General features: G+C 33.9%; 1 protein-coding gene across 1 annotated transcript in view; it reads left to right on the top strand.

Moving 5' to 3' along the window:
- LOC127727684 (WD repeat-containing protein 70-like) overlaps nucleotides 1-19,002 on the top strand; it is a 38,634-nt gene extending 19,632 nt beyond the window's left edge. The window contains exons 9-16 of the mRNA XM_052234801.1: nucleotides 2,998-3,097; nucleotides 3,485-3,569; nucleotides 7,563-7,701; nucleotides 8,916-9,016; nucleotides 12,037-12,116; nucleotides 14,994-15,110; nucleotides 15,570-15,738; nucleotides 18,616-19,002. Of these exons, the coding sequence (XP_052090761.1) occupies nucleotides 2,998-3,097; nucleotides 3,485-3,569; nucleotides 7,563-7,701; nucleotides 8,916-9,016; nucleotides 12,037-12,116; nucleotides 14,994-15,110; nucleotides 15,570-15,738; nucleotides 18,616-18,709 (885 nt within the window). The 3' untranslated portion in view covers nucleotides 18,710-19,002. The remainder of the gene's footprint in view (nucleotides 1-2,997; nucleotides 3,098-3,484; nucleotides 3,570-7,562; nucleotides 7,702-8,915; nucleotides 9,017-12,036; nucleotides 12,117-14,993; nucleotides 15,111-15,569; nucleotides 15,739-18,615) is intronic.
- The last annotated feature ends 7,173 nt before the right edge of the window (nucleotides 19,003-26,175 follow it).

Here is a 26,175-nt window from a genome sequence, read left to right as displayed (position 1 = left end):
GGTTGGGGTCGACTTTGTGGTTTGGCTTTAATCGTTAAGAAACTAGAGGCCAAATAGGGGCCAAAAACAAGACTTTTTTAATACTGGCTAAGCTGGTTCTAACATAAATTATTTCTGATCTATATAAAGAAACAACAAATACTGATATGGCAGGAGATACACACCAAACAGGATGTTTAAATTATTATATTTAGTTTGTAAACAGAACTAAGTATTGCCCAACAGCAAGAAATCTTCAATTTTTACCATGTATTACTATATTGGATATTTGGACATTTTTAAATAGGTCTACATTGAGGTCCAAAGGGTCCAAAATTAGACTTTGTTTGATTTCATCAAAAAATGAATTCTTGTGGTTCTATGATATGCTGAATCTTACTGTGCATTCAGATTTTTAATTTTGGGCCCTGTTTTCAAATTTGTCCATATTAAGGTTCAAAGGGTCCAAAATTAAACTTTGTTTGAATTCATGGTTTTTTTTTATATGCTGAATCTAACAATGGAATTACATTTTGGATATTGGACCATTAAGTAGATTAAATGTCCCATTTCAAATTTTTAAGTTATCTGACCACATTTATTCTTAGTCAGAAATCTATAAGGTGTCAAATATTTAATCACTATCCAAATTCAGAGCTGTATCAAGCTTGAATATTGTGTCCATACTTTCCCCAACTGTTCAGAGTTTGACCTCTGCGGTCGCATCCAGCTGCTCCAGGCAGAGCACATTTTTATCAAACTTTTATGAGTAATGACTCATACAAGTTCAAGAACCAGGGCAGATCAATTATTTTTAAAGGGATGCCCTTAGAAATATTAATTACATGGAAAAAAAGCACTTTCACATGTAAAATTCTTGTCAGTTTTTTGTCAAGCCTGCGACTTTTGTCGCAGAAAGCTCGACATAGGGATAGTGATCCGGCCGCGACGGCGGCGTTAGCTAACTTCTTAAAAGCTTTATATTTTAGAAGGTGGAAGGTCTGGATGCTTCATACTTTGTATATGGATGCCTCATGTTACGAAGTTTCCGTCAGTCACATGTCAAATGTCCTTGACCTCATTTTCATGGTTCAGTGACTACTTGAAAAAAAAGTTAAGATTTTTTGTAATGTTAGATTCTCTCTTATTATAAGTAATAGGATAACTGTATTTGGTATGTGCGTACCTTGCAAGGTCCTCATGCCCGTCAGACAGTTTTCACTTGACCTCGACCTCATTTCATGGATCAGTGAACAAGGTTAAGTTTTGGTGGTCAAGTCCATATCTCAGATACTATAAGCAATAGGTCTAGTATATTCGGTGTATGGAAGGACTGTAAGGTGTACATGTCCAACTGGCAGGTGTCATCTGACCTTGACCTCATTTTCATGGTTCAGTGGTTATAGTTAAGTTTTTGTGTTTTGGTCTGTTTTTCTTATACTGTATGCCATAGGTCTACTATATTTGGTGTATGGAATGATTGTAAGGTGTACATGTGTAGCGGGCAGGTGTCATCTGACCTTGACCTCATTTTCATGGTTCAGTGGTCAAAGTTAAGTTTTTGAGTTTTGGTCTTTTTTTCTAATACTATATGCAATAGTTCAACTATATTTGGTATGTGCGTACCTTGCAAGGTCCTCATGCCCGTCAGACAGTTTTCACTTGACCTCGACCTCATTTCATGGATCAGTGAACAAGGTTAAGTTTTGGTGGTCAAGTCCATATCTCAGATACTATAAGCAATAGGTCTAGTATTTTTCGGTGTATGGAAGGACTGTAAGGTGTACATGTCCAACTGGCAGGTGTCATCTGACCTTGACCTCATTTTCATGGTTCAGTGGTTATAGTTAAGTTTTTGTGTTTTGGTCTGTTTTTCTTATACTGTATGCCATAGGTCTACTATATTTGGTGTATGGAATGATTGTAAGGAGTACATGTCTAGCGGGCAGGTGTCATCTGACCTTGACCTCATTTTCATGGTTCAGTGGTCAAAGTTAAGTTTTTTGAGTTTTGGTCTTTTTTTCTAATACTATATGTAATAGTTCAACTATATTTGGTGTATGGAAATATTTTATGATCTATTTGGCAGTCACGCAGGTTTTATTTGACCTTGACCTCATTTTCAAGGTTCATTGCTCAGTGTTAAGTTTTTGTGTTTTGGTCTGTTTTTCTTAAACTATAAGCAATAGGTCAACTATATTTGTTGTATGGAAGAATTGTTAGCTGTTGCCTGCCTAGCATGGTTCATCTGACCTTGACCTAATTTTCATGGTTCATTGGTCAATGTTTAGTTTACTTGGTTAATGTTAAGTTTATGTGACAGTTGTAATAAAGCTTTATATTTAGGACTATCACCATAATATCAATGATTAGTAAAGAAGGCGAGACATTTCAGCGTGTGCACTCTTGTATCAAACTTATAATTAACATAGAATTCAGAAGCTTGAATGTTAGGTAAACAAATTTCTTTTTAAGGGTACATTATAGGCCCCAAAGTCAGCACATTTGAATATATTGTCAAAACACGATGATTTTGTGTATTTACTGACCTACAAGCTTTACGAAAACCTTGGCCACTACCTTTGATCCAAAATGTTCTGTAACTTAAAGGTTAAATTGAATATCTGGACACAAAACACTTCTGGATCAAACCTGACATTACAACACAAATAAAGCATCATCAAGGGGTCATTACTTTATAATTTATAATGTGATCTGCCAAAAACAAGTTATTTTGTATTAGTTGCAATATAACTATTTTTATGTGTAATTTGTAGTATTTTGGCATGATTAAAAAAATATTAAAATCTTAGGGCCAATTTTAACCCTTCGGAAACCTACTCACTTTGAATGAAGGCTCATGATAAAAAAAATCATCCATAACTTTTTGAAGATATGTAATTGACCTCAATCTTTTTTTTTTTATATCAAGTATTTATTGAATTGGAAATGGGTGGCAGATGATCGGTATATGCTTATTGTTGGCCTATAATCTGGATGTAATTTTTCTGTTGCCAGGTTAATGTTGGAATGGTGAGCAGAACAGCACATATGAATGGTACAGACACTTCCTGTTTATGCTTTTCGTATGATGACAGGGTCTTAGCATCCAGGGGAGGTAACAACATCAGTATATGAGATTTAAAAAATTAATTGCTAAAAATTTTAAATTAGAATATTCATGAACAAAATCAAAGAGAAAAATAGTTGTCCAGATTTGTGCCCAGGAAAAGCTCTCCCATGATATTGGGGAAACAATAATTTCAGGTTCTTATCGATAAAAAAATTCATTGATAAAAAAAATGCTAAAAAAAACACCTTAATTTAGTTATATATATCTTTATTCTCAATAAACCATATACATAGTTATAGAGAAGACATTTATAGTGATCACTGATGTAAGATCTTTACACTTAACAAGGTAATTTACACATTGCCATTCATTCCCATTTTATTTTAAATATAAGCTTACATCCAGTTACCAGTACTTTATCCTTATTTTCAGGTGACGATACTGTCAAATTATGGGACATAAGAAACTTCAAAACACCACTTGTAAGCAGGGATGGATTAACAAACTTCTTTCCAGTGTAAGTGTTATATACATACAGCTTAACTTTAATTAATTCAGTTGAAGAACCAAATAAATTTAGTAACACTGTTGGGTAAATGTGTTTGTTCTATATTTATTGGCAGATACTAGTGCATGAAGTTGTTTGTATTTAAAATACTAGTACTTCTTAAATTTATCTGTTTCCATACATATAAACTGAACAGCTTATATTTGGAATATATGGATTTGCTTGCAGGGGCTGATTTAGAGGGTGTGCCTGGGCCCCCTTATTGAGTTTCATTTATGGTTAATCCAGACTATTTACCGGTTCCACTACAAATTTTGTCTAGTTTGGGGGACCACGGCCCCCCTTTTTCAAAATCCTGGATCCGCATCTGGCTTGGTGGATTCCATTATTGTCACAATTATTCTTCTATACTTTTAATTTTTATTGAACTATTTACCAATAGTACCAAGAATTTTATTTGTTTATTATCAATGTGTGGTATACTACTGTAAATTCAGAAATTACTGCATGCATTTGTTATTGCGATTTATGAAGAATGGACAATAATGCGTGAATAATTATTGCGATTTCAGGAAATTCTGCATACATATGCAAATATCAGATATCTGAATGCGAGTTCCAATTATTGCGATACTAACTTAGTCGCACTATTCGCATTAATAAAAACCTCGCAATAATTTCTGAATTTACAGTATCCACTCATATGAAATAATGGAAGATAACACTTTTTTTTAACAAAAATCATATGAGGGTCTGGATTGGGTTTACAGAATAGAGAATAATAGGGGAAAAGTTCAGAAAAAAGGCAAAAAAGAAAAAGAGTAGAGAAAGATAGTAAAAAAAATAAAGTTTATAGAATAATGGGGTGCTAAAATAGAAAGAATAGAGAATAATGGGGGTGGGGGGGGGGGGGGGGGGGGGGAGATAAAAAATAGAGAAAAATGTCTTTTGAAATTAAAAAAATACTAAAATGAAGAACCCTCCATCCAGACACTCATATCCACAATGGAGCTCCTGTGAGACATGCTTCAATAGAGGGCACCTTACACTTTTCATTGATCTCACACAGAAATGAAAACCTACCTGCATTCTTAGTTGTTAGTTTAATTGTGCAAGCAAGTTTTTCCCCATTGATTGATTTTTAAAACTGATTGAAATTGGAATAAATATGTTTTATTGTTGGTTGCTATTTGTATAGAAAAAAGTTTACTGACTTGAAATATTTTTAATGGGAAGTAACTCTAGTTCTTTTTATACCTGATTTTTGTCGAGCCTGCGACTTTTGTCGCAGAAAGCTCGACATAGGGATAGTGATCCGGCTACGGCGGCGGCGGCGTTAGCTAATTTCTTAAAAGCTTTATATTTTAGAAGGTGGAAGGTCTGGATGCTTCATACTTTGTATATGGATGCCTCATGTTACGAAGTTTCCGTCAGTCACATGTCCAATGTCCTTGACCTCATTTTCATGGTTCAGTGACTACTTGAAAAAAAAGTTAAGATTTTTTGTAATGTAAGATTCTCTCTTATTATAAGTAATAGGATAACTATATTTGGTATGTGCGTACCTTGCAAGGTCCTCATGCCCGTCAGACAGTTTTCACTTGACCTCGACCTCATTTCATGGATCAGTGAACAAGGTTAAGTTTTGGTGGTCAAGTCCATATCTCAGATACTATAAGCAATAGGTCTAGTATATTTGGTGTATGGAAGGACTGTAAGGTGTACATGTCCAACTGGCAGGTGTCATCCGACCTTGACCTCATTTTCATGGTTCAGTGGTTATAGTTAAGTTTTTGTGTTTTGGTCTGTTTTTCTTATACTGTATGCCATAGGTCTACTATATTTGGTGTATGGAATGATTGTAAGGTGTACATGTGTAGCGGGCAGGTGTCATCTGACCTTGACCTCATTTTCATGGTTCAGTGGTCAAAGTTAAGTTTTTGAGTTTTGGTCTTTTTTTCTAGTACTATATGCAATAGTTCAACTATATTTGGTATGTGCGTACCTTGCAAGGTCCTCATGCCCGTCAGACAGTTTTCACTTGACCTCGACCTCATTTCATGGATCAGTGAACAAGGTTAAGTTTTGGTGGTCAAGTCCATATCTCAGATACTATAAGCAATAGGTCTAGTATATTCGGTGTATGGAAGGACTGTAAGGTGTACATGTCCAACTGGCAGGTGTCATCTGACCTTGACCTCATTTTCATGGTTCAGTGGTTATAGTTAAGTTTTTGTGTTTTGGTTTGTTTTTCTTATACTGTATGCCATAGGTCTACTATATTTGGTGTATGGAATGATTGTAAGGTGTACATGTCTAGCGGGCAGGTGTCATCTGACCTTGACCTCATTTTCATGGTTCAGTGGTCAAAGTTAAGTTTTTTGAGTTTTGGTCCTTTTTTCTAATACTTTATGCAATAGTTCAACTATATTTGGTGTATGGAAATATTTTATGATCTATTTGGCAGTCACACAGGTTTTATTTGACCTTGACCTCATTTTCAAGGTTCATTGCTCAGTGTTAAGTTTTTGTGTTTTGGTCTGTTTTTCTTAAACTATAAGCAATAGGTCAATTATATTTGTTGTATGGAAGAATTGGTAGCTGTACATGCCTGCCTAGCATGGTTCATCTGACCTTGACCTCATTCTCATGGTTCATTGGTCAATGTTTAGTTTACTTGGTTAATGTTAAGTTTATGTGACAGTTGTAATAAAGCTTTATATTTAGGACTATCAACATAATATCAATGATTAGTAAAGAAGGCGAGACATTTCAGCGTGTGCACTCTTGTTAATAATATTTTGTTTTACATGTATTTTAATCCTATATTTAATAGATTATATATCTAAATCTGGTTTCATACATTAAACTTCCAAATGAAAAGTTTTTACAATGTATATTAATTTTTATTTACCAGTTTGATAATTTTAAAAAAGTCTTCTTAAGCAATTTATTTTTTTTCTATTTATACCGGACAACATGCATTAGGTAGTACTGATTACCAACAAAAGTAGATATCTTTTTAATTACCTCGAGAATATGTGTGGCAACACACAAACAAACAAGTAATTTAAAGGTTAGGTTATAATTAGATTTAAATTAATTTCTGATATTCTTTTCTTACAAACCTATGATTTGAATTCAGAAAGCCCGAAAGATTCTGAAATAACCTCCATAATGTAAGCTTGTGTGCAGAAACTCATAAATTACGTTGAAATTGAACCTAATTTGATAGATTTTTTAGTCAGCTATATGTGATTAAGTATGCAGTAGAGCAGAAGGCTGTAACATGACAAACATGTTTAACCCCACCACATTATTAAATGTAGCTGTCCCAAGTCAGCAACCTTTAATTCAGTGGTTGTCATTGGTTCGTGTTTGTCATATTTATTTTTTCATAAATTAAATTATTATAAATAAGGTAATTGTTTCACATTTTTCATGTCAGATCCAATTGTAATTAACTACACTGTATGAGTGCCCTATGATTACTATCATCCTCATCATTTGAACTATAGTAGGTAGTTGTCTCATTAGCAATCATACCACATCTCCTATTTTGTATTTTTGTTCTATAAGTGTTGTGAGTTACAGATCAAATATGCATTTTGTACCTTCTTACAGAATTACACCTCAGCTGTATACATAGAAACTGTTTGGCAGCATTTATTTCTAAAAATATAACTCTTCCAATCCTTAAAAAAATTGATTCACGATTTATTTGACAACAGAGTGATGCTCAAGATAATGACAGACAGAAGGTGGCATCAAAACATTACAAGTGGTATCTGATATCACATGGTTTATTGCCATAATATAGGTAAACATTATCCTGAATAGAATGAATGTCCCGTGGTATCAGATATCACATGGTTAATTGCCATAATATAGGCAAACATTTTCCTGAATGGAATGAATGTCCGCCTGGTATATTCCTTCTATTATTTATTTTACTTTACTGTTTATTGATGTTTTAATAATATTTTTTATTGATTTATATAGTACTGACTGTATATTCAGTCCAGATGACAGAATGGTGATAACTGGTTTGTCAATTAAAAAAGGTCAAGGTAAAGGCAAGCTGCTATTTATGGACAGACAGACACTTGATACTGTGACAGAAATTGAAATATCAGATACAGTAAGATATTTCTTGTAAATTTTCCATTCTATAAAGATTCTATTGAAGAAATTTTAATCCAAAACATTTGTTTAGATACCTTATAAAATTTACATCTTCTTGATTGATTGCTAGCTTCATTTTCAAATTGGAAAACATAACAAAAATGAAGTAATGAATGAATTATCTAAGGGAAGCTTAAGCTATTTATGATAGAGATCTTGAATTCTTCTGATATTTATAGTTTTAATTTATCAGATTCCTAATTTTCAACTGTTGTCTTCCAAATGTAAAAACTATTGCATGTAGCATGTTAATAAATGCTTATGTTTAAATTGAGAGAGATATTGTGTTACAATTGAACAGGAAAGCTCTAAATTTCTCTTGTAATTCACTGGCAGTTTTCATGTAATTTGGTACAGTCTTGACTACTTGTCAAATAAAGTTTTCTTTTCCAATTTTTAAATCTACGTTTAAAAAGTTTTAAATGGGTAATCAATAAAGTCTTTGTTGGTTTTTTATACCCCCGCTTCAAAAAAGTGGGGATATGCTGTTTTACCTCTGTCTGTCCGTCAGTCCATCCATTCATCAGTCCGTCCGTTCGTCCCATGAATATTTTTCCTCGCATCTTTCTCAGGAACTACATTACAAGGATTTCTGAAATTTGGTTTCAGGGTTTATATGAGTCAGCTATACTGTGTGATGTGTTTTCAGATTCATCACTCAACAACTTCCTGTTTACCTTATACTTTTAGCGGGGCGGGGGTATCATTAGTGAGAAGTAGCTCACAGATTCACTTGTTTGCTAATGAAACTAAACGAAAGTGAATGTCATTTAAATCATGATATATAAATTTCAGAACAATACATACCTTTTAATCCACAATATAGCTCCATATCAGATATTAACTCTATTCTTGCATGATAATAATATATACTTTGAATGGTTCAATCAAATTGCATTAGGCATAAAAAGATTCTAGTTACTTATCATTTACTGATTCATAAACACTTTATTTTCTAGGGAAAAGCACTAAAGCTAGCTTTTGGTTAAAAAACCCAAACAAAATAGTAAAAATTTATTTTGCAGGATTAGCTTATAAATTGTAATTTGTAATTTTAATATACATGTACATCTGATTTCATAAATTTGCCATTGAATTATTATTATGATTAAACAAATTAGTAGACAGCAAATATGTAACATTACTATTTCTTTTTATTCTTCATTTCAGAGTGTAGTCAGATGTTTATGGCATCCAAGGTTAAATCAAATAGTTGTAGGTAGTGCAGATGGCATTGTTAAGTTATTCTACGATCCAAAAAAAAGTCACAGGTAAATTTGTCATTAGTACTCCTTATATAATCACATTGCATGGTAATGCTATTGTCCTACATATGCATGTAATAATTGGTGCATAGCATTAAGCAGCAATCAATCAATAAAATGGTTGCCTTTCAAATTTTTTAAAGGGAGGACAACTCTGCCTTGTCACCCATTATAAATGCATGATACATGTCTCATACATGTATGTATATAACTTTTTATTGCATCACTTTTTAAGAATTCTCTGTTAAGAAACTTGTGTTATATAAACAATTGAACTATTATATGAAGAATGAGCAACTTTAGTGATTTCATATGTCATGCAGACCATTATCCAGTTTATATAATATTTCTTTCACATAAGGAATTTGATACTGAGGAGATTCAGACATATGTGTATATTAAAAATGTGTCAGTGATTCAGTTTATATTATAGGGCATAAAAGCTCCAGTTTTTATACGACCGCAAAAAATTTTTTGTGGTCGTATATTGGTATGACGTTGGCGTCGTCGTCGTCGTCCAGCGTCGTCCGAAGACACATTGGTTTTTCGCACTCTAACTTTAGTTTAAGTGAATGGATCTCTATGAAATTTTACCACAAGGTTCAATACCACAAAAGAAAGGTTGGGATTGATTTTGGGGGTTATGGTACCAACAGTAAAGGAATTAGGGGCCAAAAAGGGGCCAAAAATAAGCATTTTTGTAACTTCCAGACATAACTTGTGTGTTAGTGTATGGATCACTCTGACATTGTACCACAAGGTTCCATATCACAAAAGGAATGCTGGGATTGATTTTGGGGGTAATTGCCTCAAAATTTTAGGAATTAGGGGCCAAAAAAGGGGCAAAAAACAAGCATTTTTCTAGTTTCCAGACAATAACTTGTGTTCAAGTGTATGGATCTCTCTGAAATTGTACTGCAAGGTACCATACCACAAAGGGAAGGCTGGGATTGATGATGGGGGTAATTGCCTCAATATTTTAGGAATTAGGGGCAAAAAAGGGGCAAAAAACAAGCATTTTTCTAGTTTCAGGACAATAACTTGTGTGTAAGTGTATGGATCTTACTGAAATTGTACTACAAGTTTCCATATCACAAAGGGAAAGCTGGGTTTGAGTTTGGGGGTAATTGCCCTAGACGTTTAGAAATGTGGGGCCAAAAAGGGGCCAAAAAACACATTTTTCTAGTTTCCAGACAATAACTTGTGTTCAAGTGTATGGATCTCTCTGAAATTGTACTGCAAGGTACCATACCACAAAGGGAAGGCTGGGATTGAGTTTGGGGGTGATGAATCATAAGGGGTTCAAAAAATTTGGGGGGGGGGATTTTTTTTTTTTTCCTTTTTTTTTCTTTTTTTCCTTTTTCTTTTCTTTTAAAATTTTCCATTTTAAGTTGGTTATTTCTGATTTATATTTAAAAGCAAATAATAATGATATGGAAGGAGATACACACCAAACAGGATGTGTAAATTATTATGTAATAAGTATTGTGCAATAGCAAGAAATTTTCAATTGCACAGTATTGCACAATAGCAAGAAATCTTCAATTGCACGGTATTGCGCAATAGCAAGAAATCTTCAATTGCACAGTATTGTGCAATAGCAAGAAATATCCAATAGCACAATATTGCGCAATAGCAAGAAATTGTCAATTGTACAGTATTGCGCAATAGCAAGAAATATTTAATTGCACAGTATTGTGCAAAAGAAGATACTTCGTATAAATTGCTTATTTCTTGACCAATTTCAATGGGGTTTATTCTTGAATTCTTGGGGTTCTTTAATATGCTGAATCTAACCGTGTATTTAGTTTTTGGATTTTGGGCCCCGTTTTTAAATTGGTCCACATTGAGGTCCAAAGGGTCCAAAATTAAACTTTGTTTGATTTTTATCAAAAATTGAATTATTGGGGTTCTTTGATATGATGAATCTAACCGTGTATTTAGATTCTTAATTTTTGGTTCTGTTTTCAAATTGGTCTACATTAAGGTCCAAAGGGTCCAAAATTCAACTTAGTTTGATTTTAACAAAAAATGAATTCTAAGGGTTCTTTGATATGCTGAATCTAAACATGTATTTAGATTTTTGATTATGGGCCCAGTTTTCAAGTTGGTCAAAATCGGGGTCCAAAATTAAACTTTGTTTGATTTCAACAAAAATTGAATATATGGGGTTCTTTGATATGCTGAATCTAACCATGTATTTAGATTTTTGATTTTTGGGCCCCGTTATCAACTTTGTCCACATTGAGGTCAAAAGGGTCCAAAATTAAACTTTGTTTGATTTCATCAAAAATTGAATTCTTGGGGTTCTTTGATATGCTGAATCTAACCATGTATTTAGATGTTGGATATTGGACCATAATAGGTGAATGTACAATTTAAAATTTTTAAGTTCTTAGACCACATTCATTCTGTGTCAGAAACCTATGCTGTGTCAAATATTTAATCACAATCCAAATGCAAAGCTGTATCAAGCTTGAATGTTGTGTCCATACTTGCCCCAACTGTTCAGGGTTCGACCTCTGCGGTCGTATCAAGCTGCGCCCTGGAGCATTTTATTGTTTTTTTGTTGCACGAAATCGTCATTATTGGTATTTACTACCAATATAATCATGACAAAAATATGTGTTCAGTATCGAGGTCAATATGAGAATCCAAACCTGTTTGCTTCCAAAATCGATCAATAGGAGGTGAATTCGTGAATTCCCATTGAAAAAAGTATCACCAACTTATTTCTCCAAGAATATTAACACATTTTGAAAGTTTTCTTCCTATTTACAACACTGGAATCTACCATTTCTTTATTTCACTGCTTCAAGAACGATAACTCTACCAATTGTAAACACTAAAACAATTTGCCGCGGTCCCATCAACGAATGATGTTGGATTCAGAATTTTTTTAGAACCTTTTTTAAAAGGTCACTGTTCAATTTTAATACTTCCTATCATGGCATGAGTGAGTGCTTAATGAAGGTTTAACTGTAACTTATAGTCAACTTAAATGAAATGATTCATTATCTTTTCAGAGGAGCACTACTCTGTGTTGTTAAGAAACCCAGGGAGTCCAAACAGATGCAAGTATTGTCAACTAGACAGATTATCACACGTAAGTTTTTTTGTTAACTTATGAAAAAGTAGGTTTGAAAGCTTAAAGATATTCTATTAGACAGAAGTTTAGTTAAGTTCAACTCCCTCTACCCATTTTTCAGAATGTCTGTTTGTTAGTCTGTTCTCCCATTCTGTAATTATTCATCCATCCATCTGAAATGAGTTTGAAAGCATTTATGATTTTCTATTATGGAGTACTTGAGTTTGTTTTAGCTACCTCCACTGTCTTTTAGAGCTGCTGTGTTTTTGTCTGTTCTTTAATTTTATGTTTTTCCATCTCTCTGTAAGAAATCTTAAATACACTTCTCCTCATTAATTAGGGCCCCGCCTAGTGGCGGGTCGCCCTATAGTGATCAGTCCGTCCGTCCGTAACAAATTGTGTCCACTCTATATCTAGAGAACCGTTATAATTTCATACTTTATATTTGACATGTATATTAACCAACACCAGAGGGTGTGTCAAAATGTATGTACAACTTCCTAGGTCAAAGGTCAAGGTCAAAAACTTTGGTTTCAGTTGACAACCCCATGTCCTATGGTAAAGATTGTGTCTGCTCTCTCTCTTGAGAACCGTTATGATTTCAAAGTTTATACTTGACATGTATATTAACCAACACCAGAGGGTGTATCAAAATGTATGTACAACTTCCTAGGTCAAAGGTCAAGGTCAAAAACTTTGGTTTCAGTTGACAACCCCATGTCCTATGGTAAAGATTGTGTCTGCTCTCTCTCTTGAGAACCGTTATGATTTCAAAGTTTATACTTGACATGTATATTAACCAACACCAGAGGGTGTGTCAAAATGTATGTACAACTTCCTAGGTCAAAGGTCAAGGTCAAAAACTTTGGTTTCAGTTGACAACCCCATGTCCTATGGTAAAGATTGTGTCTGCTCTCTCTCTTGAGAACCGTTATGATTTCAAAGTTTATACTTGACATGTATATTAACCAACACCAGAGGGTGTGTCAAAATGTATGTACAACTTCCTAGGTCAAAGGTCAAGGTCAAAAACTTTGGTTTCAGTTGACAACCCCATGTCCTATGGTAAAGATACAAATTTTTTACTACACATTATTTACAGCGAGGCCCACAGAGATGGCTCCCATCTCAATGATGTCTAGTTACTTTAATGCCTAAAACTTAATCAGTTTCTCATTATATAGTGAAATTGGCATCTTGTATTAAATTTTTGATTTTTTGTCGAGCCTGCGACTTTTGTCGCAGAAAGCTCGACATAGGGATAGCGATCCGGCGGCGGCTGCGGCGGCGTTAGCTAACTTCTTAAAAGCTTTATATTTTAGAAGATGGAAGACCTGGATGCTTCATACTTTGTATATGGATGCCTCATGTTACGAAGTTTCCGTCAGTCACATGTCCAATGTCCTTGACCTCATTTTCATGGTTCAGTGACTACTTGAAAAAAAAGTTCAGATTTTTTGTAATGTTAAATTCTCTCTTATTATAAGTAATAGGATAACTATATTTGGTATGTGCGTACCTTGCAAGGTCCTCATGCCCGTCAGACAGTTTTCACTGGACCTCGACCTCATTTCATGGATCAGTGAACAAGGTTAAGTTTTCGTGGTCAAGTCCATATCTCAGATACTATAAGCAATAGGTCTAGTATATTCGGTGTATGGAAGGACTGTAAGGTGTACATGTCCAACTGGCAGGTGTCATCTGACCATGACCTCATTTTCATGGTTCAGTGGTTATAGTTAAGTTTTTGTGTTTTGGTCTGTTTTTCTTATACTGTATGCAATAGGTCTACTATATTTGGTGTATGGAATGATTGTAAGGTGTACATGTCTAGCTGGCAGGTGTCATCTGACCTTGACCTTATTTTCATGGTTCAGTGGTCAAAGTTAAGTTTTTGAGTTTTGGTCTTTCCTTCTAATACTGCATGCAATAGGTCAGCTATATTTGGTGTATGGAATGATTGTAAGGTGTGCATGTCTAGCTGGCAGGTGTCATCTTACCTTGACCTCATTTTCATGGTTCAGTGGTCAGAGTTAAGTTTTTGTGTTTTGGTCTTTTTTTCTAATACTATATGCAATAGTTCAACTATATTTGGTGTATGGAAATATTTTATGATCTATATGTCAGTTACGCAGGTTTTATTTGACCTTGACCTCATTTTCAAGGTTCATTGCTCAGTGTTAAGTTTTTGTGTTTTTGTCTGTTTTTCTTAAACTATAAGCAATAGGTCAACTATATTTGTTGTATGGAAGAATTGTTAGCTGTACATGCCTGCCTAGCATGGTTCATCTGACCTTGACCTCATTTTCATGGTTCATTGGTCAATGTTTAGTTTACTTGGTTAATGTTAAGTTTATGTGACAGTTGTAATAAAGCTTTATATTTAGGACTATCAACATAATATCAATGATTAGTAAAGAAGGCGAGACATTTCAGCGTGTGCACTCTTGTTTGTAGTAGGAAAGTGAATTCAAGAATATTTGCTAATCTCTGAAAAATATTCATATAATATTAATTACTATTTTCATAAATTTGTCTTTGAAATTTCTTTGTGATCTGAAGCTGAGGTGGGTTTTTCTCTGTCCAATAGAGTGAGAATGTGGCGATGTCATAAGGTAACGTCATTGAAGTTGCCTTGAAAAATAGTGATGAGCAGATTATCTATGGTCTTTTAAACTGGAGGAAGTTTCTCAGCTACATGTTGTGTTTCAATGAGATTGTAGCTGAGAAACCCCCTTTCCTTTTTAGAACCATCAATAATCTCTATAAAATATATCTGTTAAAAGAAGATACAATATGAAAATTGCAAAAATTCTTTTGTAGTTATACAACTGACAGAAACCAAAACACCAAATATTTAATCATATTTGATAAGATTTATTATTTTTGTTGCAGCATATGCCTTACCAATGTTCAGAGAAGCTAGACCTACAAGTACAAGGAAATTTGAAGAAAGACAACGCAAAGACCCTTTAAAATCTAGACGCCCAGATTTACCTATAACTGGACCAGGTAATACTAAAGCCAGGACAAAATTCTTGTATGGCCATATAACAATCTGATTTATGATATTTATAGTATTTTTACTATCAAGCTATTATAAAACATTGAAAATCCTTTCACTGAAGTTGAATGTTACATTGAGCCCCAAAATCAACTCTTAATAAATATTTTTTTATTAAATATAATAAAATTTCTGCTTATTTCTTATCTGAAAAATAAAATATTTGATTGATATTGTACAGGTTTAAAAATTACCAGGGAAAAGGACCTGCAAGAAAACAGTTATAAGAAGTTCAGCATTATGGATATTTGAAATCTAAACATTACTATATAATATGCATGAATCTGGATCATGAATTCAATTTTATCATATCATTTAACATTATTTAAATAGACTTATCTCATTCGGCTAGGTAACATTATCAAACTGTATTCATAGATAAAAACATTTTGAAATTTAATGAACAGGTGAAGGAGGACGATTAGCAGAAAAAGGTGCTACTTTGTCACAGTATGTTGTACAGAGTATGATACTAAGGAAACCAGATAAATATGAGAGCAATCCAAGGGAGGCTATCCTGAGACATGCTAAAGAAGCAGCAGAAAATCCTTTTTGGGTGGATGTAGCTTATCAGAAGTAAGTTTGTATTTTTAACTTTGTCAGATCATTTGCTTTAGTTTATGATCCAGCTGAACATGTATTTTACAAAATTTCAGGTATTTTTAATGTAAAATACATGTACCAGTTAATAAAGTAGTAAGTGCTTGCAAAAAATGAAAAACCATAAAGAATGAAGGGAGCTCATAAGGAGATGTGTGTGAAAACAAGACAAATTATTGAAAGCACCAAAGACTAAAAACTGAGTTAACCCACAATTTCACCCATGTTGACTTATTTGTAGATATTGTCTTGATGATATTTTTGGTATTTAAAGTTTCTCTCCATCTATTATAGTTTACAAGATAATAGGCAAGAATACAAAAAAATCAAAAAAAAATTGTCAATTAAGGGCAATAACTACTATACAAGGAGTAGTCTAACAGTTTTGGTGTAAATTAGTAGATCACAACATTCTGATAATGGACAAAGCTTGTATTTTACCATTTTCAGCCATGTTGATAGGCAGGCACGATTGGACACAATTTAGAAACTAGATACCAAAATGAAGATTGTGTCCAAGTTTGGTCCCAATTGACTAAGTAGTTTCAGAGTCGAAAATTTTGTAAAAGTTATCTGATGATGATGGACACAAGTGATGAGAAAAAATGATTCGCTATTAGCAGACAGTTTGATTCAATTTAGAAAAAGTAACCTCAAAAACATCGCTGATATATTATTGTTTTCCAAGACAATAATTCTACCTCATTTGGGTCCTTTTGCATCTAGACTCTAACATGACTCTAAATTGATATGGGTTGAAAATGTGCTCAGCATGTTTAGGAATTAAAAAGAAACGAATATCACAATTTAACTTGAAACAAGGATGCTACTGTGAAGCACCATTTCATTGACCGATTCAGCCCACAAAAAAATCATTATTATAGAGGGTAAAAAGATGATTGTCTTATTTTTTTAATCAATAACATGAAGTCTAACAGACATAGAAAAATCTTCAGTATACCATTGTTCGTCTGTATATTTATGTTTTTATCGGGGCTTATGACCAAAGAAACTTTGAAGGTTTTTTCAATGGTGAGGGTAAAAATTAATTTTTGTCCTGTGCGCAACATGTTGCGGGGAACATAGAAATACCGGGCGTCAGTCTGTCTGTCTGTCTGTCTGTCTGTCCAGTCTTGTTAGGGCTCTCACATGTACAATTCTTGCCAGATTTTTATGAAACTTATATCATAGCTTTATTTCAGCAATGTCTTGCAGGAGTTCGAAAATAATTGCTGATCAATTATTTTTAAAAGAGTTATGCCCCTTGGAAACATTAATTATATGGAAAATTGCATCGTTAGCTCTCTCATGTGTACAATTCTTATATTTTATGAAACTTATATCATAGGTTCATATCATCAATGTCTTTGACGAGTTGGAAAATCAGTGCCAATCAATTATTTTTAAAAGTGTTATTCACCTTGGAAATATTGATTATATGGAAAATTGCCTTATGAGCGCTCTAATGTGTACAATTCTTGCCAGATTTTTATGAAATTTATATTATAGCTTTAAATCATCAATGTCTTTGACGAGTTCGAAAATCAGTGCCGACCAATTATTATTTAAAGAGTTATGCCCCTTGAAAATATTGATTTTATGGAAAATTGCATGGTTAGCGCTCTCACATGTACAATTCTTGCCAGATTTTTAAGAAATTTGTATTATAGGTTTATATCATCAATTTCTCGGACAAATTCAAAAATAAGTGCTGATCAATTATTTTTTAAAGTTATGCCCTTGGAAATATGGAAAATTGCATTGTTAGCACTCCTATGTGTACAATTCTCGCCAGATTTTTATAAAACTTTTAAAAGCCTTCATTTCTCTAGATATTTAATATAAAAAATGTTTTTTTTAGTTATTGCCCTTGTACCTTGGATAGATAAATTATGTGCAATGCGGGGGACATTGGAACTCTGTTCTTTTATTTTTATTGTGAAAATCATTACATACACATTACAAAGGATAGTTTAAATTGGACTGAAAACAAGTGATTCATCACGTTTATGAATTTCTCTATTGATGGTTAATAAGATGGTGGCATCTAAAATACACATGGAATGCTTTATTATACCCCCCGCTTTAAAAAAGTGGGGGTATACTGTTTTACCTCTGTCTGTCCGTCAGTCCATCAGTCAGTCCATCCATCCGTCAGTCCGTCCGTCCGTCCGTCCGTCCCATGAATATTTTTCCTCGCATCTTTCTCAGGAACTACATTACAAGGATTTCTGAAATTTGGTTTCAGGGTTTATATGAGTCAGCTATACTGTGTGATGCGTTTTCAGATTCATCGCTCAACAACTTCCTGTTTACCAAACACTTGTATCATTTTACACATGATAGCCAAGTTGAAAATTTTCGTCACATTTTTCTCAGGAACTACAATACAAGGATTTCTGAAATTTGGTTTCAGGGTTTATATAAGTCAGCTTTACCGTGTGATGCTTTTTCAGATTCATCACTCAACAACTTCCTGTTTACCAAACACTTACATATTTTTACACTATTAAAATTATCCACTTGCGGCGGGGGTATCATCAGTGAGCAGTAGCTCACAGTTTCACTTGTTATGATATGAAATATTTATTGTTTCTTGCAGGACTTTTGTAATTCTTGTTCATATTTTAATATGTTCTTAACCAAATTAAAGAGTTCAAGTCAATTCGATGGCAGCTAATAATGCCCCTTTAAAGATTGAGGTGGATAAAATTTTATCTAAGTGTAGCATTTTCTTGTAAATTATCAGCCCTTTAATGTTATTACAGACATGCATTTCTTGTCAACAAAGTCACTTTAGATGTGACAGGAAAAAGTTTGCTAACACTAGTCCTTATCATTATTTGTTTACAGGACACAACCAAAGAAAATATTTCAACAACCTGAGAGGGAAAAAGAGGAAGATGATGATGACCATCCTTTGTACAAAAAACACAAAATGGGATGAACTTAATGTCACAATAATACCTCTTTTAAAAACATATATCTAGAATTTATTGACTACAAGGTTGGTGTGTATATTGTGAAGTAAAATTCTGAAGAACAACAGCTATTCCAGTATTGCCTGAGAGAGCTATTTACATTTTGCCATATTGGGCCAAGAGACGTACCGATTCTTTATGGAAAAACACAAAAGCAATATAATATGCTATCAAGATATGAATACACTTTACCAGTAACTAAATTCAGACACGACATCCAGACTGTGATGAAAAATACAGTATAAATTTTTAAACTTTGCTTTGTTTTCTATTTAATGTTGCCATATAGAAAAATAGTTTAGTAAACAGTATGTAGGATCCCATACATGTTTTCTATAGCATATGGATCTCTGGTCATCACCATGTAGCAACAAATGAACTTTAGGAGTGTGGGGAAGTATATTGCAATCACATTGTCTGTTAATCAGCTCACCCATCAAATGTTTTTGTCACATTTTCTAGATACTACTGAACAGAATGACTTCATGTTTGGTCAGCAGCTTAACATTAATGAGTTGTAATGTGGTAGTACGTTCCGGATCTGTCAGAAACCTAATTCCTGTTAGCCCATACTTTGAATTGTTGATGTTTAATGTTAAATGAACTGAATATTTTTGTCACACATTTCTCCAGTACTCCCGAACACAGTAACTTCATATTTGGTCAGCAGGTTGACAGTTATGACTTTTGTTACGTAAAAGTGCTTTTCAGATATGTCAGACACCTACATGTTCTTGTTGTTTGCAGATACTTTGAATTTTTCAATATGTTGAATGAACTGAATACATTTTCATCACACATTTCTCCAGTACTACTGAAGAGAATGATTTCATTCATCACTGGTTTACAGTTTAACCAAGATTACTTAACTTGTAAGTGCATTATGGATCAGACATCTTACTATTTCTGATACTTTGATTTATGTTTGGGGGTATGCTCAATGTTACATGCACCTTCTTATTACTACTGTAAATTCAGAAATTATTGCGAGGTTTTTATTAATGCGAATAGTGTGACTGGGTTAGTATCGCAATAATTAGAACTCGCATTCTGTTATCTGATATATGCATCTGTATGTAGAATTTCCTTAAATCACAATAATTAATCTCACATTTTTGTCCATTCTTCATAAATTGCAATAATAAACGCACGCAATAATTTCTGAATTTACAGTATTTATCTTTTCTCACATTTAGGAAGTTATCAGTTGAGATGATGGTGTCATGTCGTAATTTTTGCCTAACAATTTTCAGCATTAATGGCCCTAAACACATACAGTAACCTTATGCAGTTTACTTCATAGACATTATTGGAACATTTTGTAGTTGATAAAATGTATGGTCAGCATGTATGGAGATTATTTTGATAATTGTGTTAAGAGTTATGACCCTTTGTACCCTTATATACACTAGTTATAGAATAGAAGTCAAAATGTAGCCATGGAATGTGAAATGCAGACTGATAAACAACATCATGACAACAAAACTTCAACAAATGTTTTGATTAATTAACAAACGAAATATAAATACAAAGTAAATAGATGTTAAGTTTAATCATTATTTTTCATCATCTTTTTAAAGCGTGAAAATAGAACAATCAATGCCATAAAATATTGTCTGCTAGATCTAGTAAGACATTTGTGAAAATCTTGTTTATATCACGTTCAATTACTGAATGTGTACTTTTTTACGTGTGTAATTATTTTTTTAGTATTGCTGATGAATTCGTGTGTATTTAATTTTGCAATATTTCCAAAAATATCGAGACATATTTTTAGTCCCCTATCGACGAAGTCGAAGGGGACTTTAGGTTTGCACTCCGTCCGTCCGTCTGTCCATCCATATTTTTCTTCGTGCTTGAAGATATTTATTTGATATTTGGTGTATTGTTTAATCATGACAAGTTACAGATCAAGTTCCAATTTTGCTCTGGTCTGACGATTTTTTGCAGTTATGGTCCCTGAACTAAGAAAAATTCACTCAAATAATCAATTTTCCACATTTTTTTTTTGTCATGCTGTCTCATTGGCACTCATACCACATCTTCCTATATCTATTGAAGATATTGACCTGATGATTGGTGTAAAGTTTTATCATGACAAGTTACAGATCAAGTTCGAATTTTGTCTGGTCTAATGATTTTGTGCAGAGTTATGGTCCTTGGACTTAGAAAAATCACTCAAATAACCAATTTTCCACATTTTTTTTGGTCATGCTTGAAGATATTGACTTGATATTTAAGTCTCCCAAACGAAGTTTGGGAAGACTTATTGTTTTTGCTCAGTTATTATTATTATTATTATTATTATTATTCCTCTTCCTCTTCCTCTTCCTCTTCTGCCGCTTTTAAATTTGAACTTGTCCGCACCCGTTCTCCAAAACCGCTTGTCAGATTAACTTAGGGTTTCACAATATGTTAGACTATCATGTCTAGTGGTGCAATCAGGGTTTTGTTTGTGCAATGGGGTTTATAAAGGGGTACTTTGAGGGGCAAAAAGAAAAGAGGGTTTTACTATAGAACCCTATGGGATTTTATTTTTTAAAATTTTCAAATGATTATAAATTGAAAACCGTTTGTGATAGACACAATCTTTTTAATTGAAAATGTTCCAAATGATAAAACCCATTAAATGAAATACAGGGTTAGTCCCCAGGGGTCATCCCCACCCCCTGCCATTTAAGAAAGTTCTAATACCTTGTAAGTGGTCAAGATCCCCACCCCTAAACCATATATATTCTGGTTTGTCATGCTAAGATGTTTGAATGATATACAGGGTTAGTCCCCAGGGGTCATCCCGACCCCCTGCCATTTGAGAAAGTTCTAATATCTTGTAAATGGTTGAGATCCCCACCCCTAAACCATATATATTCTGGTTTGTCATGCTAAGATGGTTTGAATGATATACAGGGTTAGTCCCCAGGGGTCCATCCGACCCCCTGCCATTTGAGAAAGTTCTAATATCTTGTAAATGGTCGAGATCCCCACCCCTAAACCATATATATTCTGGTTTGTCATGATAAAGCACATGAAATGATATACAGGGTTAGTCCCCAGGGATCACCCCCACCCCATGCCATTTAAGAAAGTTCTAATATCTTGTAAGTGGTCAAGATCCCCACCCCTAAACCATATATATTCTGGTTTGTCATGCTAAGATGTTTGAATAATATACAGGGTTAGTCCCCAGGGGTCATCCCGACCCCCTGCCATTTGAGAAAGTTCTAATATCTTGTAAATGGTCGAGATCCCCACCCCTAAACCATATATATTCTGGTTTGTCATGCCAAGATGATTTGAATGATATACAGGGTTAGTCCCCAGGCATCACTAATGCATATAACTTTACTGGACCAAACCAATTTTCACTGGACTTTGCCCAATGTCAGGCGACCCTGGGAATTACGAATTATGGGAGCTTCGTTTGGGAGACTTCGTAACAGCATCCTGTTACAATCATTTCTTGTTGTTATATAGTTTACCCCATGACAAGTTATAGATCAAGTAAGCATTTTGTTCCAGAACGATGAATTTTTAACCAGTAGGGGACTATGTATTGCCAGGCAATACTCACAGAATGCTTGTTTTTTAATGAAGTCAGTACAAATGGGCATTTAACAGGATAGGTAGCCTTAACTGATTATTGTTGATAGTGAGTACAGTTTAGACTGTAAGTTGTTAATTACACAATACAGCTGTCATATTTGGCTTTGGGTATTATTTACTACTCCTTTTATCCTCAATCAGTTTTCTGTATAAATCATTGGTGTTGCTTTAAGTTTGACAGGTTATGTAAGGTATATAACAAGGTAAACATAAATGGGATTATTCTCATTGTTGAAGGCCGTACAGTGGCATACAATTGCTTACTACCACTTCATTTTAACTCTGGTGGATAATTGTCTCATTGGCAATCATACCACATCCCCTCATTTTTGTCGAGCCTGGGACTTCTGTCGAAGAAAGCTCGACATAGGGATAGTGATCTGGCGGAAGCGGCGTTAACTTCTTAAAAGCTTAATATTTTAGAAGGTAGAAGACCTGGATGCTTCATACCTTGTATATAGATGCCTTAAGATATGAAGTTTCTGTCTGTCATATGTCCATTGTCCTTGACCTTATTTTCATAGTTCAGTGACTACTCGATTTTTTGTAATGTTAATTTCTCTCTTATAATGAGTAATAGGATAACTATATCTGGTATGTGCGTACCTTGCAAGGTCCTCATGTCTGTAAGACAGTTTTCACTTGACCTCGACCTCATTTCATGGATCAGTGAACAAGGTTAAGTTTTCCTGGTCAAGTCCATATCTCAGATACTATAACCAATAGGTCTACTATATTTGGTATATGTAATGATTGTAAGGTGTACATGTCCAACTGGCAGGTGTCATCTGACCTTGACCTCATTTTCATGGTTCAGTGGTAAATGTTAAGTTTTTTGTGTTTTGGTCTGTTTTTCTAATACTGTATGGAATAGGTCAACTTTATTTGGTGTATGGAAGTATTTTATGATGTACATGTCAGTCTGGCAGGTTATATCTGACCTGGACCTCATTTTCATGGTTCATTGCTCAATGTTAAGTTTTTGTGTTTTCGTCTGTTTATCTTAAACTTTAAGCAATAGGTCAACTATATTTGGTGTATGGAATGATTGTAAGGTGTATGTCTGTCTGGCAGGTATCATCTGACCTTCACCTCATTTTCATGGTTCATTGGACATGTTCAGTCTTCTTGGTTAACTTTGTTTCTTATATACTATAAGCAGTAGGTCAACTAAATTTGATGCATGGAATGATTTTAAGGTGTACATGTCTGTCTGGCAGGGTTCATCTGACCTTGACCTCATTTTCATGGATCATAAATGTTAATGTGATACTTGTAGTAAAACTTTATATTTAGGACTTATTGACTATCAACATAAATTCAATGGTCAGCCTAGTAGGTGAGACATTTCAGCGTGAGCACTCTTGTTATATATATGCACAGTTATACCTGCAGGAATATTTATTCAAGGGTTTTGTAAGCTGAGTTTGTATTCGTGTGTATGTAGTTTTCACAAAAATATACATCCTGTATGACAAAAGTACATACATGTATACAGTAGTTTTTTTAAAATGCAGGAAAAATTCAAATTTAAATAAAGTTTTACATTAATAAAATTATAAAAATATATATTTTACATGAAAATTATCATAATTAGAATAGAGAATGGAAACGGGAGAATGTGTCACAGATAAAAATAAATTTGCTTCGCTGAGCGCAGCTGAATACGACCACAGATGTCCAACCCTGAAAAGTTGGGGCCAAAATGGACACAATATTCACGCTTGATACAGGTCTGAATTTGGGTTGTAATTAAATTTTTGACACATAATAGGTTTCTGACACAGAATAACTATAGTCAAAGAACTTCAAATTGGCTATATGATTTGTTTTTGCTTTTGTGCAATACACTATGTGAATTGACCCCCCCCCCCCCCCTCCATTTTTTTTTTTTGCGTTTGTGCAATACACTATGCTGTTGAATATTAACCCCCCAAAAAAAAATATTTGAAGAAATTTTGTTTTAATTTCTGAAATCTGAAATGAGAAAAATTGTCCCTTTTAATTTTTTTCACCTCCCCCCTTTCCCTTATTCCTAAAAATAATTCTTTCCCTCAAGTTATGGTCAGTATCTCAGACAATCATCATTTCTTAATACATAATTTACAAGCAGTGTAAGGGAGGTAATCAAACATTGTTATTTAAATTGATTTGGATTTTGATTTGGATTACCTCCCTTACACTGCTTTTAAATTGTCTCAATTGTCCTTTAACCAGAAAAACCCTTGTTTTTCCCCTTTTTTTGCCCCTAATTCCTAAATGGTTTGAGCCATAACCCCCCCAAAGTCAATCCTAACCATCCCTTTGTAGTATGGAAACTTGTGGTATAATTTCAGAGAGATTCATACTGTCACTTTAACACAAGTTATTGTCTGGAAACTACAAAAATGCTTATTTGGGCCCCTTTTTTGGCCCCTAATTCCTAAACAGTTGAGACCATAACCCCCAAATCAATCCCAACCTTCTATTAGTGGATACAAACCTTGTGTTAAAATTTTATTGATTTCTATTTACTTATACTTAAGTTATTATACGGAAACCATCTGTCTTTGGACAACGCTGACGACGACAACGTGATACCAATATACGACCAAAATTTTTTTAATTTTTACGGTAGTATAATGACTCAGTATGCTTTCAAATGCAGGTATTGCAAAAGGTCAGGCTGAAATAAAATGTTCAAACCCATGTTTTAATATAAATGGAGAATGTGTCCATGGGACACAAATGATGCCCCTGCTTGCATATAACGTTATAAAGAGACATAACTAGAGAACTGTAAAAAGTGACGCCACTTAAATTCAAACTTGATCTGAGTTTTATGGTAAAAAGCATTTTGTATAAGTTTCATAACATTTGGTTGAGGCAATCTAAAGTTGGAGAATGGAAACGAAAAATTCAGCAATTTTTCCATTTATAAAAGTAACGCCACCCAATTTTTACTGTTGTGTACAAGTTTTATAACATTCAGCAATTTTTCCATTTATAAAAGTGACGCCACCCAATTTTTACCGTTGTGTACAAGTTTTATAACATTTGGTGGTTGGCAAACTAAAGTAAGAGAACGGAAACTAATTTTGGGACGCACAGACTGACAAAGGTAACACTTAATGCTCCCTCTGCCACGAGGGCACAATAAGAAACTAGAGGCTCTAAACATGCTAAAGAGCCTGTGTCACTCACCTTGGTCTATGTGCATATTAAACAAAGGACACAGATGGATTCATGACAAAATTGTGTTTTGGTGATGGTGATGTGTTTGTAGATCTTACTTTACTGAACATTCTTGCTCCTTACTTTTATCTCTATCTATAATGAACTTGGCCCAGTAGTTACAGTGGAAAATATTTTGTAAAAATTTTAAAAAATTTACAAAATTTATGAAAATTGTAAAAAATTGACTATAAAGGGCAATAACTCCTTAAGGGGTCAATTGACAATTTTGGTCATGTTGACTTATTTGTAGATCTTACTTTGCTGAATATTATTGCTGTTTACAGTTTATCTCTATCTATAATAATATTCAAGATAATAACCAAAAGCTGCAAAATTTTCTTAAAATTACCAATTCAGGGGCAGCAACCCAACAATGTGTTGCCTGATTGGTCTGAAAATTTCAGGGCAGATAGATCATGACCTAATGAACAATTGTATCCTCATCAGATTTGCTCTAAATGCTTTGGTTTCAGAGATATGAGCCAAAAACTGCATTTTACTCTATGTACTATTTTTTAGCCATGTCGGCCATCTTGGTTCACAGGCCGGGTCATCAGACACATTTTTAAAACTAGATACCCTAATGATGATTGTGGACAAGTTTGGTTAAATT

The sequence above is a fragment of the Mytilus californianus genome, unplaced genomic scaffold, assembly GCF_021869535.1.
Source record: "Mytilus californianus isolate M0D057914Y unplaced genomic scaffold, xbMytCali1.0.p SCAF_1, whole genome shotgun sequence".
Taxonomy (NCBI): Eukaryota; Metazoa; Mollusca; class Bivalvia; order Mytilida; family Mytilidae; genus Mytilus; species Mytilus californianus.
Note: the sequence above shows the minus strand (reverse complement) of the source record. Positions and strands in the feature narration are given on the sequence as shown.